We start from the raw sequence: 19,696 nt of genomic DNA, 5'->3' as shown, positions 1-19,696 counted from the left end.
CGATGGTTTACCACCACCTACGTCTGTCGTCGCCATAGATGGCTCAACAGTCGTATACAGTCGTAGTTGGAGAGGATGAAAGGAATATAACTTAGAGCAAGAGAAATGGAAGCACCATCTATCTGAAGAAAAGGAATAACAAAAAGAAAAGTTGTGGAGCAGCTACGTGTAAACTCAGAACGTGCGTAAGCAATACGTGTCAAGAATCAGAAAGTTATGTGAAATTAAAACCCACATAGCATGTTGTACAATCACTTTTTATGTAGTAATGCAAATGTACAACAGCAAATACAACACATAAAACATGAAGTACATGATAGTCTAGTAGAAGTGGTGTTTTAATATATATATATAATTTTTTTTCTTTGAAAAGTCCGATATCAAATAATTATGAAATCTGAAATTTAAGAGTATAAAAAACACAAAAATATGTTGGGATTCCGGATCACTGCATACTGTTAACGGGAGTACTAGATCTTGATTTGTCTGATGGAAGACGCATTCGCTAGATCTGTTCCTGAGGTATGTATGTATCACAATGCACTTCATATTGATTTGATTGTTTGTTTGTTAATCTTCTATGCAGGTCTTGGATTTTTTCCGAGTGGATCCCGCTAAAGGTCTCACCGATATCCAGGTTATTAGTCCCTCTCTGTTAGTAGCAGTAGTAGTCTTATATTGCATTTTTATTATTTATTAAAATAAAATACTTTTATTTTAGGTCTCAACTCATGCTCGCATTCACGGCAGAAACGGTATGTTTCTTCTCTGGAGTAAATAGTATCATCTAATTAGTATTTAAACTTAAGGACATATATATGCTATACTTTTTATTTATGCCTAACAAGTTGCTCTTTTTGTTGCAGTGTTGCCTCAAAAAAAAAGTAAGCCTTCATTTTCTGCTCCTACATGTATTTTTTGTTAATATTCAAATCTCACTGAATACAGGCACTCCATTTTGGAAGCTGGTTCTTAGTCAGTTTGATGACTTGCTTGTTAAGATCCTGATAGCTGCTGCTATTGTTTCTTTTCTATTGGCATTGGTTAATGGAGAAACAGGCCTAACAGCTTTTCTCGAGCCTTCTGTAAGACACACTTACATCATCATGTACTTATTTTATGTTTTTTCTAATAACCTTTTCTGTCGTTTGGGCTTACACATAACTTTTTATCATACTGGCTTCCAGGTTATTCTCATGATACTGGCTGCAAATGCTGCTGTAGGAGTAATTACAGAAACAAATGCTGAAAAGGCCTTGGAGGTATGTCAGTGTACTGTGTATATGAAAATTTATTGAGAATGCACGACATGACTTCATATCATTCGTATCTTTATGTTTTTCTAATGTTTCTTGCCTGTTACACTCTGTTAATCTCAACCTCTAATTCTCTCCAAATCCTTCTGCCTTAGTATGCATTCGTATCTTTATGTAGATTTTCTGGAATAAAAAAGTTTATTTTAGTTGTTTTATAGGCTAAGTTATTGTTTCCCTTTTCTACTTGTTGCAGGAATTGCGTGCCTATCAAGCAGATGTTGCAACAGTCATGCGTAATGGTAAGTATTTGACGCTATCATTTCTGTATAATGTATGTATGTGTACAGTGTACACGCGCGCACACGGTTTTTTACTTTCTTTTACTTTCATTTTTCAATTTTTATCTTCTTTTTTTCATTTGCAGGCTGCTTTTCCATCCTTCCTGCTACAGAGTTAGTTCCAGGGGACATTGTTGAAGTTAGTGGTATGTTTGATTTTATATCTTTAATAAAAACAAAAGCATTCTCTAAAAATCCACAATGCCATCAATGAATAATGTATATGTATTGTTTTTCTCTCGTGGGTTATCCAATGAAAAGTTGGTTGCAAAATTCCAGCAGACTTGAGGATGATTGAGCTGTTAAGTGATCAACTACGTGTTGATCAAGCAATTCTTACAGGTATGATCTTTATTTGTTATCGTTTAATTTCTTAAATTTATAAGTCTGTTCACTCTGGTTTTGTTGTTGACTGTCATATATGCTATATTTCAACAAGTGACTATTTTTTTGTGGTGCTCTAGTTCTAGTCTTACATGCTTAACTTGAGCATCATTGATGTACCTTTATTTAACTATTTAAGTTGACTGGTAACATAGACCTGTAGAAAATATTTTGACAATTCAGGTGTTTTTATATCTAACAGGTCAAAAGGATAAACTTTAGCTTCAAACAGAACGGGTCAATTGGGTGGAAAGGTCACCCAAAGTGTCATTTTTGTGCACAAAACCTATTAAAATCAGGTTAATAGAAAATATTAGATTATTATTGAAATAATATAACTTTTGTAATTATATTTGAAAGTAATAGTTTTTAAAAAACTTGGACATATAGCGTTTTTCGTTAAATCATCCTGATGTTACACATTTCTGAATCACCCTCATTGCAGTATATATTGGAAAATTACCTCATAGTTTTACTTTTTTTATTCTAGTGTATTTTATTGTTGCTAAATACTAGCAATAATCTTTTGTTGCTAGATTGTTTTGTGGAGAAAATAATGAACTACACACGTGTCTAATTTTGACAACAGGTGAGAGTTCTTCTGTGGAGAAAGAGCTTGAGTCCACAATAACGACTAATGCAGTGTACCAAGACAAAACTAATATCCTCTTTTCGGTATGAGTTTAAAACGGTTATAATTGAGACACTATTTCATAGACAACAGAAGATATAGTTTTTTTGTCTAAATTTATAATTAAGGATTAAACTGAGAGTCAAATGTTTTTATATTAGAGCGTTAGTTCAATTATTCTATGAGCTGCCTTTTTCTCATGCTTTATGATATGCTTTTTCATGAAAGGTAGCCCAAAAGTTCAGAAATAAGTTGCTTTCATATTATTGTCCCATGAGAGAATTAATGAATTGATGATGTCATGCCAGGGAACAGTAGTGGTTGCTGGTAGAGCAAGAGCTGTTGTGGTTGGAGTTGGTTCTAATACTGCAATGGGCAGCATACGTGATTCTATGTTGAAAACAGAGGACGTAAGATTGTATATATATGTGTGTGTGTGTGTGTGTGTGCATGCGCGCGTGTGTACTAAAATATAATTGCTATATATACGTGTGTACGTGCGCACACACGCGTCTGTGTACTAAAATTTAATTGCATTTAAATGCAGGAAGCAACACCACTCAAAAGGAAGCTTGATGAATTCGGTACTTTCTTGGCCAAGGTTAAAGACTTTCTATGATTGCTCTCTATATGAAATATGTATCAAGGTTTATTAGTAACATACACATCTTATTATGATAATAACAGCATTCTCCTAAGTCCTAATATTTAAAAAGTAAGCGTTAATATAAGCAATTTGAATGGCATCACCTAATTTACTTTACGTTTTAAAGTGAGACTGAAACTTCTCAATTTAGGTGATAGCTGGTATTTGTATACTGGTGTGGATTGTTAATATTGGCCACTTTCGAGATCCTGTACATGGAGGCTTTTTTCAAGGTGCTGTTCACTACTTCAAGGTAAATGTCTATGTATTTGTGTTCTAGATGTGTGTTTAGCATACCCAAGTGTTCAAATAAAAGTCCACTTATTAGATGTATGTAAAAGTGACTACATGTTTATCTGAATCGTGTTACAATGGAGAAAGAACCCTCAATATAAACAAGAAATAAAACCCAAGAGAAACCTATCTTTGGCCTGTGAGTCGTGTTCATTTGAATGTATTACTTGCAACAATTGATCTTTACCTGAGTAGATTGCTGTTGCTCTTGCTGTTGCTGCAATTCCAGAAGGTCTTCCAGCTGTTGTTACAACGTAAGTGATTTGCTTTTATTCATGTTCACAGTCTTTATTAGAAACAAACAATGGATTTGTTTTGTAAGCTTTGAAGTTGTTCGATCTGTACCTCTAATGTTATTATCTAAAATAAGATAGACATGCTTAGTTATTATTTATCTGTTATATTTACTTAACAGCTGTTTGGCTCTTGGAACAAAAAGAATGGCTCGCTTGAATGCTATTGTGAGATCATTGCCTTCTGTAGAGACGTTGGGCTGTACTACAGTGATTTGCAGTGACAAAACTGGTACTCTGACCACTAATATGATGTCAGTTTCTAAGGTGGTTTCTATTTCTTCTTGTTTTGTTTATCTTTTTGACAATGCTGAAATGACATTACTATCCCTGAACTTCTGGAGTAAATTTGGATGTCAATGCTTCTTTTCTTGTTCTTGATGATGATTTAACATGCCTATGAACCTTCGGGAATAATATTAAATTACGCAAATACCTATTATTTTTTTGTTTTTATTTTGTCAAGATTTCTGTGCTCCAATCTGCCAGTCATGGAGTTGTAGCTGCAGAGTACAGTGTTAGGGGTACGACCTATGCACCAGAAGGTTCTATTTTTGATAGCATGGGATTGCAGGTAATATATATATATGTGTGTGTGTGTGTGTGTATTGAGTAATACATGAATAAAGACCTCTATTAGTGTGGTATTCATATCAGTATTTGTTTATGAACATTTGCAGCTTGATTTTCCTGCTCAATTTCCTTGTCTCCTTCACATTGCAATGTGTTCAGCTCTGTGCAATGAGTCAGTTATACAGTACAATCCCGACAAGAAAAATTATGAAAAAATTGGCGAGTCAACAGAGGTTGCTCTTCGTATACTGGCAGAAAAGGTTGACTCTCATATCTAACTCACGAATTGAATGGCATTTATTTTTTCTTATTTTTGTTTTGTTTGATTTGTGTGACTGATCTTATCAGGTTGGTCTTCCTGGTTTTGACTCTATGCCTTCTGCTCTGAATATGTTGACCAAGCATGAACGGGCAGCTTACTGCAATCATTATTGGGAGAATCAGTTTAAGAAGGTTTTGGTTTTTGTGATTTTTATTTACTTCATGTGTATAAAAGTTCACTTAATATTGTATATGTGTACCATGATACTTGTTATATATGCTTGAAATGCATGCAGATCTCTCTTTTGGAATTTTCTCGTGATCGCAAAATGATGAGTGTTCTTTGTAGTCGAAAACAGATTGAGATTATGTTCTCCAAAGGTGCTCCTGAGAGCATACTTTCTAGATGCACAAGTGTTCTTTGCAATGATGATGGTTCCACTGTTCCTCTAACTGCAAATATTAGGGCTGAGCTTGAATCCAGATTTTCTAGGTTGACTATTTTTCTTCAATATGTGTTTAATAGTTAAGCATATAAAAATACGTAGGAAATGTTACCTGCCCACATTAAAGTATTAGTTTGTCTGTTTTTACTCCTTTTTAGTCCTCACTTTAATTTAAATCCTGAAAGTGTTGTTCTTTCTGTTTCAGCTTTGCAAGAAAAGATACCTTAAGATGTCTAGCACTTGCCTTAAAAAGGATGCCAACAGGTCATCAGAATATTTCTTTAGATGACGAAAAAGACCTTACCTTTATTGGGTTGGTATGCCTTCTTTCTATAACAACCAATGTTCTGCACTTCTGCTGTACCAGTTGTCTCTTGCTTGAGGGTATATTTGTAATTTTGTTTTTTTATAATTTGCGTATAGGTTGGAATGCTTGATCCACCAAGAGAGGAAGTAAGAAATGCTATACTGGCGTGCATGACAGCTGGCATACGTGTTATGGTCGTGACTGGGGATAACAAGGTAACTAAATTACTTTTTGGTCCTCAAAATGAGAAGGCGATTATTATTGTAATTGGAGATGGAACTTCCAGACTACTGCAGAATCACTGTGTAAAAAGATAGGTGCTTTTGATGACTTGGAAGATTTCGGGGGGCGTTCATTCACTGCTTCTGAGTTTGAAGACCTCTCACCTTCTGAAAAGACTGCCGCACTGCAACAGATGACACTTTTCACTAGGTATAAATGTCATAGATTTTGTGTGAAATGAATATTTTACCCATGGCTGTGTTGATGTTGTACCATTCAGGGTTGAACCATCCCACAAAAAGATGTTGGTGGAAGCACTACAACACCAAAATGAAGTGGTAAGTTTAATGATGCAGTGTCTTATCATTTTATTTTATTTATTGTTGCACGAATCATGGTAGATTTTTGTTTTAAGGTTGCTATGACTGGAGATGGAGTGAACGATGCACCTGCACTAAAGAAGGCAGATATAGGAATTGCAATGGGATCAGGAACAGCAGTTGCCAAGGTAATGGATACAAATCGGTTCGTTTAAAACTTAAAACGGGCCATTTAATAATCAGTTTACACTTGTTTGGCCGGGTAGCCAATCCGCTAATCTTTTTTGTTAGCTTTTTAATAAGGTAACATTTCTTGTAAATAAAACCTTGGAACTTCAGAACGGTGTGAAATTTATTGTTTTACTGGTTTTAAAATGCACGCATAATGCGTGATGCGCACGATGCGTTGATGAGATTGCATCAGATGAAGTGATGTACTGCGATTCCCTAATGCGAAGATGATGCGCTTTAAATCGCATAATGCACTAAAGAGGTTTGGTGCGCACATTTCCGAGTTAAAGTGAGTTTCTGAATAGATTACTTGTACCGTATGCAAAGACCACTTGTATACAAAGAGTTAAAGACTTACTTTTGCTATACATAAAGCCTCTTTGGTGTTACTATAGTTTTTCTTTTGAAGTTATATATTTTAATCTCTTCTTATTTAGTGTTTAAAATTTAACCAATTAAAAATAACACTTACAAATAATTTTGTAGTAATTTTAAATTACAAATACGCGCACACTACGCATCAGTATTTTGGATCAAAACGCATATTTCTGCATTGCGCATTTATAACCAAGCTCGTTTTAGCTTTCTCTGTAGGGTCTCATAGTAGCATGTTTTTAGTTGCAATGATACTATTGCTCAGTTTTTATTGGAGCAAAAACAATAGTTAATAACATCTCGCTAACTGAATTATTGTCAATGTGTGCATCATCAGAGTGCTTCAGATATGGTTCTAGCCGATGATAATTTTGCTACTATTGTTGCAGTAAGCTTCTTATAGTCAACCATATTATCATTTGCAGTAGCCTTTCTGTTAATAATCTACTGTGGGTCCTATAGGCTGTTGCAGAGGGAAGAGCAATATACAATAACACAAAACAATTCATAAGATATATGATTTCTTCAAACATAGGAGAAGTGGTCTGTATCTTTGTTGCAGCTGTACTAGGAATACCTGACACCCTTGTCCCTGTAAGCTGCTTCCCGTCACTGTATTTGGTGACGTTACATTATTGATCCCGCCCTTTTACATTTTCCGTTAATGCATTCCAGGTGCAACTCCTATGGGTGAATTTGGTTACAGATGGATTACCTGCTACAGCTATTGGTTTCAATAAGCAAGATTCAGATGTTATGAAGGCTAAACCGCGAAAGGTATGCTTTTCGTTAATTAACATTTTTTTATACAGCGTATTATGAATATATATATGTATTCTTCACAGGTTAATGAAGCTGTTGTGACTGGATGGCTATTCTTTCGTTATTTAGTGATTGGAGGTATTCATAAACTTTTTATCATTATTTCATCTTTTTTCAATATAACTATCTAAATAAAATAACTGGATTGATATGGCCGAGTCGCGTGACAAATGCAGCTTATGTTGGACTTGCAACTGTGGCGGGTTTCATATGGTGGTTTATTTACTCAAACACTGGTCCAAAGATACCATATAATGAACTTGTAAAGCTTTAATTAATCATACTTGGTATTTTTTTTTTAAGTTTTTTCTAATCAGTCAGATTTTTACAACACATGTTCTTGGTGCAGATGAATTTTGACAGTTGCTTGAAACGTGAAACTGTATATCCTTGCAGTATATTCAGTGATCGACACCCCTCAACTGTAGCAATGACAGTTCTTGTTGTTGTTGAGATGTTCAATGCTTTGAATAATCTCAGCGAAAATCAGTCCCTCGCGTGAGTATTATTAATTAATAATTTACTGTGTTTGATTTTGAGTGGTTAACTAATGAATGTTTCTGACAGTGTTATACCTCCTTGGAGTAATTTATGGCTTGTGGGGTCTATTGGGTTGACCATGTTACTTCACTGTCTCATTTTGTATGTGCCACCTCTTTCCGCTCTCTTTTCTGTAAGTATTTATATATTTCATGGAACTAATATTTTACTTGTTTATTTTCTTGTATGCATGTGAATGAGTTTTCCATTGTAGGTGGTGCCATTAACATGGGATGAATGGATTACTGTCTTGTATTTATCTTTTCCTGTGAGTTGTTTCACTCATAGTTAAAATAACAATTGTTTTTGCACGTGAGTAATGTGCTTTTTTTTGGTCTTATTTATTATGTAGGTAATTATTATTGACGAGATATTGAAATTGTTCTCGCGAAAATCTACTGGTATGCTTTCAATTTATCATATCATGGACCATTTGTTGGCATATATATTTAGGGTGGATTTGAAGTTGTAGTTTTATTAAGATGGGATTTGTGTTATGAATGTAGGGATGAGACTGAATCTGAGACTGAGGAGGAAAAGGGAAGTACGTGATAAATGATGAGTGTGATAAAAAGGTAGAATACAATATATACAAGGTATTGTAATAGAATATGGTAGACATTTTTATGTTTTATATTCAGACATGACATGTTACCACCAGTTAATTGATTTATACATTCAATATTGCAATAAAATGTTTACGGGACTTGTATTTTACCAACAAACTTGCCAATATATGTCCCGTTTTCTACAGGATAATATTAACAAAATAAACTTGGAACCAATGAGAAAGCGATACGTAAATGATATAAATTCACTTTTTTACAAGTTTTACATTATGCTAAGACCAATAGTAGGTTATTGTGTAACTTTCAAACTATGTTCTTTCTGACACTATTGCAAGCTTATATTAGTTCCAATAATAATCCCCTTGGCTTCTAAGCTCATGTTTATGGTTCGGCCATGCGTCTCTATCCTCCAAGTGTTGGTCAAATAATTAACATTTATTAATTCGAGGAAGCAAAAGTTAAAGCCGAAAGATGTACACTGAAAGCATCAAGAAGAGGACAATCATCTTAGAGTAAGGCCAATACTTGAGCTGGATCAAGGGATCTTATGAGTCGAGGAAGGAAATGTCCATACATTAGAAATTTTCTGAAAAGGCATAATCTAACAGGCAAAGGGGCGTGAACAAGAATTTACATTACTAAATTTGTTGCGATGCTATTTGGCGGGAGTTCCAAGTCGAATGAATCAGACATCGACATCGGAAGATCAAAAGAATGTCAAAAGAATGTCAAAAGTTTCGAACAAAGTTACAGTTTTGAGGAACTAACTCTTTGAATCCTAGATAATACAAAAAAAGAGAGATTCAAAATATTCAATGGGAGTAAACATTAATCCACACAACATATTTTCCTATAGTTCAAATACACCTGTAAATTCATAATTACGTTCTAGAACCGTAATCACTAATTTACCTTACAAGATTACTTTGTAAATTCACAATTACGTACAAGATTCCATCATGAATCATAATGCTAGGGTGACCTATAACAAATAGTACTTCTAGTTAATCAAAAAGCTAAGTCAAAAGATCGCATGTAAATCGAGCATCACTTGAGTAAGAGTCTATGAAAGAGATCAAGTATGAAAATTAGAAGTGTAGTCCACCGTTGATCTTGAACATGCTTGGTTCTCGTCCTCGGGTTCTCCGTCAATTGGAGCGTTTGTTTCTACTAATCTCAATCCTGGTTATTGAGAAAACAAATCAATACGAACAAGGGATAGTGCGACCAGTTAAAGGAAGAGAGTTGACTCATCACTTTTAGTTAACGAAATAAGTTAGAACTAAGGGCTAGAAATGCTAAGAATTAGTGATAATTAATACTACTATCTAAATGTTGAAGTCCTATTGTCTTCATGATTTAATATTACTAACTAATAAGGTCCTTAAGAGACAATGGTTATAGATTAGGTAACTCTAAAGGAACTCTAGGTCCTAAGGACAACCAATTCTGTATAATCGTACCAATTTGTCACACCTCGGCCTAAGAGGTGTGACATATAGTTCGATATGAGATTGTAGCAGCGGAAATTTGGTTAATTATAGCGTTTTGATTCAAAGCATAAATATCTGAAAACATGCTAAAAAAGTAATACCTGAAAACATGCTAAAAAAGAAAACGCGTTTCAACTAAAAAATTGGTGAGTTCACGGTTTAGTTTTCTCAAAAGTAAATACCAAATTTGAGTTAAAAGCAAATATATATATATATATATATATATATATATATATATATAATGCTATATTAACAAGCCACAACTAAACCTTAAAACACATGCGTCTTAATAATGAATTCAATATTCACGATAAAACTTCCGGCCTGCTGACGGGGCGAGGCGAACAAATTACATGCCACGATTGGCCTGCTACCCTACTTGGGTGTGATTTATTGATTCAAACGGTGTTAATTCATGCTTGTGGGGTTCTCCCGAATAGTATACTACTCACATGATTGTAGGGTTAACAAAGTTAGTAGTTGTGTAAAACCATGTGGGTTAATTCAGTAATGCACACAAACTTGATAATATCGATAGCATTATCTAAATGATTTATATTAATCGTGCATGCAACCAACCCAAAATCGATAAAACATTTAGAAGGGTTTCACACGAAACTTATCTTAGTCTCAAAGTACACTATCAGTAGCGCCTTCGCTTACTATGTCCAATATACGAAAAGGAATACACTTTTAATAATCGAACACTAAGGTCAATTCTTACAAGTTGCTCATCCCATCTTCAAAACTTGATATGTAATATAGGGTAAGCACGGTTCGGTTTGGTTCGGTTATTATGCGAAATCCAAACCGAAACCAAAGTAATTGTTTATTTGAATATACAAACCGTTCGATATTCCAGTTTTTCGGTTTTCAGTTTTCCGGTTTCGGTTCGGTTATTTTCGTTTTTTTTTCAATTCTTCGTAGACATTGCAAAAAAAAATAAAAAATAAAAAATTAAAAAAAATGAAAATGCATATTTTAAACTTGTATAAGAACGTATTAGATAACTGTATATATATTGAATTCAAAAAAAATATAGGCACGTGCTACGTGGAACTATACGAATTCAAAGTTGCCAAATAAAGTTTAAAATTGTATAAAGTTTTTAATAGAAAAACATTATAAGTTTAGTCTCAATCTTCATTCATCTTATTTATCTTCATAGTTTAGTCTATTCCTCATCATCTATCTTTATCACTATTAATCGGTTAAGTTCGGTTTTTTTAAAAATGGATAACCGAATCGAAACCGAAATTCGGTTTTAAAAAAACAAAAAATTAGCCATTGCTTAATGATACGGTTTGGTTTTTTTCGGTACGGTTTTTTCGGTTAATTCGGTTTTCTGGTCACCCCTAAATTGTAATGTAAGTGAAAATACTTATTTTTTCAAAAGTATAATCATATTCCCATTTAAATAGATGGATGTCATAAAAATGAACTATAAACAAACTTTTCCGAAATCTAAGCATGCATAAGTTAACTATCATAATAAATTGGCATGCAATACCTATTTAAGCATATTTCCAGTAGTAATAACATAAATGCATAAATGCATGAGTCAAACACGCCATTAAACACAGTCTTAAATGAACGAATAACATACATGCATGTACACATATATACTGATCTAAACACACACATGCATTTCAAAAGCAACCATTTTTATGTTTTATTTGAAAATCCCATTGATTTGGATAAATGTGCTTGAAATAATCATGTAAAATGAAAGAAAAGAACAAGATGAAGATCGTTGTTTATAACCTTGAAGATTATCTAGAGAGAGAAAGTGAAAGTGATAAATAATAGCGGACTTGGTCTTGTTTAAGCTTATTGTGGCTTGAATCACCAAAGAAAAGTGTTTAATTCTTGATCTATGCTTGAAATGAAGGATATTTGTGACATTTGTCAAAATCCATTACCGAACCCGAATCGTTTTGATCTTTAGTGAAATTCGACAATCCAGGTAATCAACTCACGAAGGTCAATTGATTACTTATATCTTGGATCTAGTTCTATGATATTGTTTATCGATCAACTAGGGCTCAGTATGTACTGTGTGCTTTCTAGAGTAATTTTGACAGAGTTTGGACGTAATTCATAAAATAGATCAAATTCGTTAATTAACTCATAAGTCCATTCGCCAAGCCATTCGTTGACACACTAGCGAATGACGTCTACTACCTAGCGAATGGCCCATACGCTTACAAACAAGCTATGGCCTTACAAAACTCCTAATACGCTGACATCACCTGTGTATGGACAAAATGAAGCTCCATTATGTTACATCAAGGAGAATGGACTTACATAAATTAAAAACTAAACCTTGAATTATTACAAAAAGACCAACCGAGTAAACAAAGACCAAGATGACATTATATGTCTCAACAAACTCTCCCTCGTTTTATGTTTTGTCTTTAATCTTTCAAAATCCATTTGGTCTTCCAGTCTCCACAATGTATTCCAAAGGCAAAACAAACTCGGACAACCCTCTAAAATTGCATTGCTAAACTATTTGCCCACCTTATCTGATTCTTGAATAAAACGTGTCTATCATATTCATATAGGTTGACCAACCACATCGTATTCAAAGCTCTAATAAACTTCATTTTATCACTATAACTCAACACAATCACCACTTCCTTGCTCTTCTCATCGCAATGCCACATGTAGAATTACTTATGAAAATTTTGAGGCATGGCCTTAAAGGGAATCTTCTTTATAGTTCGAGGCGGCTTAACTTTGACAATGATCGTCAAAATCCAGTTCTCGGGTCAGTTTCTCTCAAACTTGTGTGTCGTGTGGGTACATGTGGCTGAAAAAAATATAAAACCATAATCAGCCTCATAAACAAGATGTCTATGGAACCAATCCATTAGCTGAGCATTTTTTTTATTAAAGGCCGATAAGCCAAAGTTCTAACATCCCATCTCAGCATAGTCAAAATTATCAGTCACTTTCTCAAAGTACTGTATGCCATTCTATCACTTTACGATACACACTGTCATTTTAGGCTCATATATCCATGAGATTATATCAACTTTAACGGTATTCACATTCAGATACCGTTTCTTATGTTTGTCTGACAATTTGGCTTTGGCTTGAACATAGTATTGCTCTTGAGCACGTCTCACAGTCTATAGCCACTTGTTAAACTTCTTTTCATTAAAATCAAACAAAACAAGTGTTGTCAGAAGGAACATTCTGAACAACATCATCATCAAAATGATCTTCAGTCTCTAAATCCGCCTCTCTAACCCGATTCTCTACCTCCTCCTTATTTATCTCAAATAGCATGGCGTTTGTTCTTTTGATAGACAGTTACTAACAAACTCTCTTTCTTTTATCTCATCAGCGTTCACCTGGCTTTGTAAAATAACAACCTCATCAACGAACATGACAATTTTCACCTTCAAAGTATTGACGAGTTGTGCTTTAGTAGAGCTCTTGTGCACAACAATCTCTTTTCCATATGACTCACCCGAAACAAATGAAGGACCAGATGTTGAAGCACCCGGTTTCTTATCAGAGTGACCTTGGTCGGGATCATCGTCATTGTTCTTCCGATTTCAGAGTTCATCGTCTTTGGATTGAAGTTACAGAATCAAATCTCCATATTCTTTCAATCTTCCCCCTGGGAAGCAATAAGATCCTTTAACTCTTGGTTCTCCTTATACAGAAACTTCATCACTTGTACCATCTTTGTCTTCTTAGCTCTCATCTCATCTTGTTGCTATTGATCAACAATTAATTGTGTTGCTTAGAGACGGACTAGGTTAAGCAAATAAAGCATTTGTTGATCAACTGACATAAAAGTTGTCACACCCCGACCAAAGGCAACAATACATTCCCGGGCGCGGCGGATTGCACATGAACACAATGCACTATTAGCGTGATAATATTTAATAAACTCATTCATTTCATTTAACAACCAAATACATCACATCTTGTTCATACAAATAAAACAAAATACAAGGAAATAAATAATTCATTTAACTAATAACCTAAACGGTCTCAAATAAAATAACATCTTCAATCTTCATTCAACTGATCATTAAACCTATAATATTGCATAAAATATATTTTGTCAACATGCATATTGGTGAGCAATTCCATAATTTTAGTATATATAATATGCGACAATCCGCAATATCCGCACATTTCATTAGCGGTAGTTGAACATTATTATCAATTATAAACATCTTAAAACACATCCAGATTACTTAACTCATTCAAAGTCTAGTAAAACTTCATTCTTGCATAAGATATATACCTTAGGTGATTATAGGAATTACCAAGGCACATGCACGGATACCGAAACAATGATTGGTGAGGCTATATTTAAAATCTTAAAATAATACCTTTATAATTAATAAAAAAAGAAAACAATATATTTATATATTTGAAACACACAACAATTCTGAACCGTGTCCAAAACATAATGCATTTTCTCTTACAGTAAACAAACTTGAGTAAACGAACGTGCACACAAGTAAGTGTCCGACGTAAACGAAAACTTAATGTACAATAAATATATATTAGATATATTAATTTAAACTTAGGAAGATTATTAACAAATCCTTAGTTACACCGTATCATATATTGTAAGATTTTCATGTACTACACAAACTTCCAATATTAATAACTAATAACGCTCATCATAAAAGAATAACATCTAATGACCTATCAGTTTCTCTAAACTTTAATCTGGACATTCCTAGCTGGAAAAACACTCACGTTGTTCCTACTTTGGCAAATCACTATATTACAACATGCATGCTGGAAGTGCGCCACTATTTGTGTACTTACACAATGAAAAGAAAAAGTTTAATAAATGTGGGCGATTACTTCTTTTGGAAAAATAAAATAAAATAAAACTACTACTAAATCCGTTGTTTTTACCATGTGAGCGCCCCCTTTCCATTGGCATTCTCTCTTCTCTATTCCATGTACACACGCATATCCCTAAGCTTGCAAAAAGTGGGAAAGAAAACATGTTTTTATACGTTTCTTCTTCAGCTGGCTTGACTCAGGCTCATATGTATCATCTTTATCAAACTTTTTCTTCGTTCTCCTTTCCTTTATCCTCAATTCATATAGTCCACGAGGATCACCCAATATATTCCTTCGAATCTCAGATCAGATTTTGTTTCCTCACCAGTTGAATCTACAGTTTGTTCAGCATCAATAACAGGTGATTGTTGTGCAACTGGAGCAGGATGTGTTACTTGTTCAGCTTTAACCGCATGCTTACGCTTCCTTTTCGATTTTTGAGACCCTTCGGTTTCCTCAGCAAGTTTGGCTTCAGATTTATAAACCATCGGCTTCCCATATTGGCACGAACTTCTACGAACATTCTCATTTTCTCAGTCTGAATCACTTTCATCATTTCTCCATTTATTTTCTGAAGGTGCAACATAATCTGAATCTCGTAAATGTCCAATAATAGCACGAAAAACAAGAATTTCTTCTTCTGACTTTTTTCTGTAGGATTTCAACTTGGCACACCTATTTTCAGACATGTGAGCGAATTTCATTTCTTCTCTAGTCTTAACAACTTTTGGGAATTGATGATCGACAATCAACTGGATGAAACGCGGGTACATCGGCCACTTTCTCTCGAAATGCATCTTCGTATGTTCAAATATAACCTTAGAAAAGTTATATTTCAAATTCAAGCAAAGTGCTATCATCATGCACACATGATAATCAAATATCTCCTCGTAACCTCCTTCACGATGACCCAAACAATGAATGATCACATGAACCAAAAACTTGAACGGCCTTGAAAGTCCAGTATTCAAATAAGCACCCTATTCAAGTCATTTTGATAACCCATCCTTAATAAGCACCCCTTGACCATTCTTTCATCGAAAGCAGTCGGGTCAGTCGATTCATCTCCAATCTCCAATACATTACGTAAGACTTGCTCTGACACAATGATTTCCTTCCTTTGCACAACGGACTTTATAATTCTTCCTCTAGCTTTGCATTCCTCCAAAACTCTTCCACAATCTCCTTTACAACGATTGTGTTTGCCGTAATTGGCTTTAAAATTCTCGATCTTTGAAATAATGGCAATATTAGTCTGAACAGTTCCATCTTCTTACTTTTTCCATCAAAAAATGCACATATATTATGGTTCAAATCATAATCTTTTCCAGCCTTCACCATCCGCACACACAAACAAACAGTAAACATGTTAGAAATTTTTAGAAAAAAATGTTATAGTTTAAAAAATTTCTAAAAACCATACTGTCCGTATAAGTGTTTTCAGCATATAAGTATAACATACCACGTGTAAGTTATATCAAACTTGTAAGTCATGAAAAAATAAGTCAATTAACAACGTGTATGTCCGTGTAAGTTCTTAACAATGTATATGGTCCATGAACGTATAAGTCTATGTAAATCATTTAAACGTGTAAGTGCCATGGATGGATAAGTCCACTAAACGTAAAGATTTTAAACTTATAAGTTTTAGAAGTTATACACCGTATAAGTCCATTGGACTTATACGCCGTATAAGTTTCTAACAACTTATACGTTTGAAACCAACATTAGGTCAAAATTATTTTGGCAAAAACAGACATCAACAGGTAATCAAACATGGACAAGAGGATCGTTTAATCATCAATAACACTTTAAGATCAAAACCCCTATGGTTACAAGTCTAATTTTGAAGCATTCTGGTACGTCACGGTTCATTGCTGTCAACACACATAGATCCAACAAATTAAAAGCAAATTTTACCTTCAATCACTCAGGTGGTGTGCAAATCAACCACAAGAGTTAATAGTCTCAAATGTAAGGAGTAATGAACAAGATATACGAACAAAAGATCAAGAACTGAGATCGGCGTATATGTTTCTGATAGCACGTATAAGATATGAAAAAATTCAGACAGTGTATAAGCCACATAATATATATACAAGTGACTTATACGTTGTATAAGTATTTATGTAACATCCCGAAATTTCTAAGAATAATTAATATAATATTTATTTAAGATGGAAAAGTTTACTTGAGTTAATAGAAACATAGTAAAATAATAAAGTGGAAGGATAAGTAGGCTAATTAGATGTAATTAATTATGGACCAAAAAGTAAAGATGGACTTAAGGTCTATGGGCTTAAGGGAGTATAAATACCCCTTAAAACCCTAATCCTTTCCATTTTTATACATCTCTACACCATAGTCTACACCATAAAAAACACACACTTCTTCAATTCCCATTTTTGAGAAAACCACCCACAAAGACACAAAGCTTCCCGAAGATCTAGCCGTCGGATCGGCCTCAAATTTTAACTGAGTGTTCATGGTATATAAATGAAGATTTACAACGATTAGATCTTAGATCAGAGGTCGGGAAGTCCGATTTTTATCAGCAAAACCATAGCAGCTCAAAAGTGAAGATTCCGGAAAATTTCAGCTGTTCCGGCGACTTTAGCGGCGGTTTCCGGCGAAGGTGAGCTGATGGGTTTGTAGATCGGGATGAGACGGTTCCGTGGCCTCTTGAATCACTCAAATCGGAGTTCGTTTGATATGGTTTTGAGCATCTCGAGTCATTTCATACAAAAACCTCAAATGTACGTTTTTGTTAAAAAGACTTATTTTTCATGAAAGGATTTAAATGAAAATTGGTAGGATGATATATCGGGTCATGATTATTGATAAAGTAATGAACTTGATAATAAACGGGTTAGTTGGTTCGTTTCGGGTAAAACGAGTAGTGTTCGGTTTGTGAAAAGGACGGGTAAACGAAGTCGGTTTTGCATGAAACTTAGTAGGATAGTAAATCGAGTATAGCTATACCATAAAGTTGCCAAATTGAAGATTAAAATGGACTTAACGAACTCATGGTTATGAACGACTCGTTTAAATAAACCCTAGATCTAGTTTTGAACGTTTTAGCCATAAAGGTTCAAGCTTTATGCTAGAAACGGGTTAAATCTTGATAATGGGTTGATAACGGATGTAAAACGGTTAAGGAGAATGGGAAATAAGCGATTAGAAACGTAAGTTTAGACCGTTAACCGTTATGTGAGCTTAGAATGGATTTTAATATAGTAAAATAGGAGCTGAAAGCAGCAGACAAAGGTTCTCGGTGACATGAACATCCACCTTGAGTTCTCGGTCAACGAGAGTTCTCGGTGACCTAAGTTCTCGGTCATCAAGAGTTCTCGGCCACCTTAAGAGTTTTCGGTCAAAACAGTTTTCGGTCACGATATCTTGGCTGAGTTCTCTGCCTTAGAGTTCTCGGCCAGTTGGTGTTATGTTGTGGGCCTGGCCCAACTAGGCCCACAAGCCAAAATGAACAGTGACCTGAGTTAACTAGTTGGACCATCTATATAAGTTAAAAAAAATGAGCCCAACTTAGAAAGTGTGTTGGTTAATTAAAATACCTACTTACATAATTATACGGTTAATTAATATGTATATATTTAACAGTTAGCCGGGCACAGTTAAAGAAGGGATTAACCATTAACGGCGAGCGTAACAGGATCCAGGTGAGTTTCTAGCCCCATTCCTTGTTATGTTTCGGGGCTGTGTGCATACTCGATATGTTTGTTAATACACTTATCCTAAGTGATAAGTGTATGCCTTATGTGATGATGTGAGATGTAGGAATGATTGCTTGTTGGTACGTGAATGATCTTCGGATATTGCACGTACTATCAGGTTGTAATGCTATGTATAATGTATTTATGTTATGTATGCTTATATGTATGAATGTGATAAAGTTAATAAAAGAAAGAAAGGTATGGTCGTATGGTAACGAAAAGGGAACCAGGCCCTAATAATACTCGAGGTATGATGTATGGTTGTATGGTCACGAAGAGGGAACCGGGCCCTAATAATACTCGAGGTATGATGTATGGTTGTATGGTCACGAAGAGGGAACCGGACCCTAATAATACTCGAGGTATGATGTATGGTTGTATGGTTACGAAGAGGGAACCGGGCCCTAATAATACTCTAGGAAGGAGGGAATCGAACCCTACTAATATTCGAGAACTAGGGAACCGAACCCTACTAATATTCGAGGAAGGAGGGAACCGTGCCCTAATAATACTCGAGGAAGGAGGGAACCTGGCCCTAATAATACTCGAGGAAGTAGGGCGTAATGCTCTTTATAACGTAAGATATGAAAGTATGAATTAATGTATGAAAGTATGAACGAAAGCATATAAGTATATATGAAAGTAAAATGAAAGTAAAATGAAAGTATGCAAGTATGAACGAAAGCATATAAGTATATATGTATTGTATGATGTATGATTAACTAGAATTCACTCAGCGTAGTTGACTTTTAGTATGCACGCAGGTGAGTAGGATGAGGCAGCTTGCTTGAGGGGAACACCTGGCATTGAAAAAGAGGCGAGTAGGATATTTATTAAGACAAGTTATGGATCGATATGTAATGTTTTCCGAAAGTTTAAATATTCCGCGTATGTTTTTTTTAACTCTGATGATTAGAACTATGTCGATGAGTAAATCCAACATCCAAATGTGAGGTACCGGTAGCAGGGCCTTACAATTTAACTTATTCTCCTGTATAAGTCATAAAAACTAATACGCCGTATAAGTTGAAGACTTATATGCTGTTAATTTCACACAACGTTTAAACTGACAAATTTCCGACTTTCGAACCCAATCAAGTCCAAATTAGTGACCTTGATTAAACTCTTTGA

The 19,696-nt window shown here is 34.6% G+C and overlaps 1 protein-coding gene across 1 annotated transcript; it reads left to right on the top strand.

Moving 5' to 3' along the window:
- The first annotated feature begins 450 nt into the window (after positions 1-450).
- LOC143625234 (calcium-transporting ATPase 3, endoplasmic reticulum-type-like) lies at positions 451-8,615 on the top strand. Its single transcript, XM_077095643.1, has 34 exons — positions 451-522; positions 587-637; positions 722-755; positions 867-884; positions 949-1,085; positions 1,188-1,262; positions 1,510-1,555; positions 1,681-1,740; positions 1,856-1,936; positions 2,568-2,653; positions 2,918-3,019; positions 3,157-3,210; positions 3,407-3,508; positions 3,745-3,803; positions 3,965-4,109; positions 4,309-4,416; positions 4,523-4,675; positions 4,764-4,868; positions 4,973-5,169; positions 5,328-5,439; positions 5,546-5,644; positions 5,716-5,861; positions 5,932-5,989; positions 6,067-6,159; positions 6,915-6,965; positions 7,040-7,171; positions 7,253-7,354; positions 7,423-7,477; positions 7,576-7,661; positions 7,749-7,897; positions 7,967-8,072; positions 8,154-8,207; positions 8,292-8,340; positions 8,446-8,615. Exons 1-34 carry the CDS (start codon positions 490-492, stop codon positions 8,496-8,498), a joined length of 2,991 nt encoding a protein of 996 aa, XP_076951758.1. The 5' UTR covers positions 451-489; the 3' UTR covers positions 8,499-8,615.
- The last annotated feature ends 11,081 nt before the right edge of the window (positions 8,616-19,696 follow it).

Source organism: Bidens hawaiensis, unplaced genomic scaffold (assembly GCF_021521415.1).
Source record: "Bidens hawaiensis isolate Kalapana, Puna unplaced genomic scaffold, B.hawaiensis_p1.1 tig00004021_1, whole genome shotgun sequence".
Classification (NCBI taxonomy): Eukaryota; Viridiplantae; Streptophyta; class Magnoliopsida; order Asterales; family Asteraceae; genus Bidens; species Bidens hawaiensis.
This window is presented reverse-complemented; position numbering and strand designations above follow the sequence as displayed.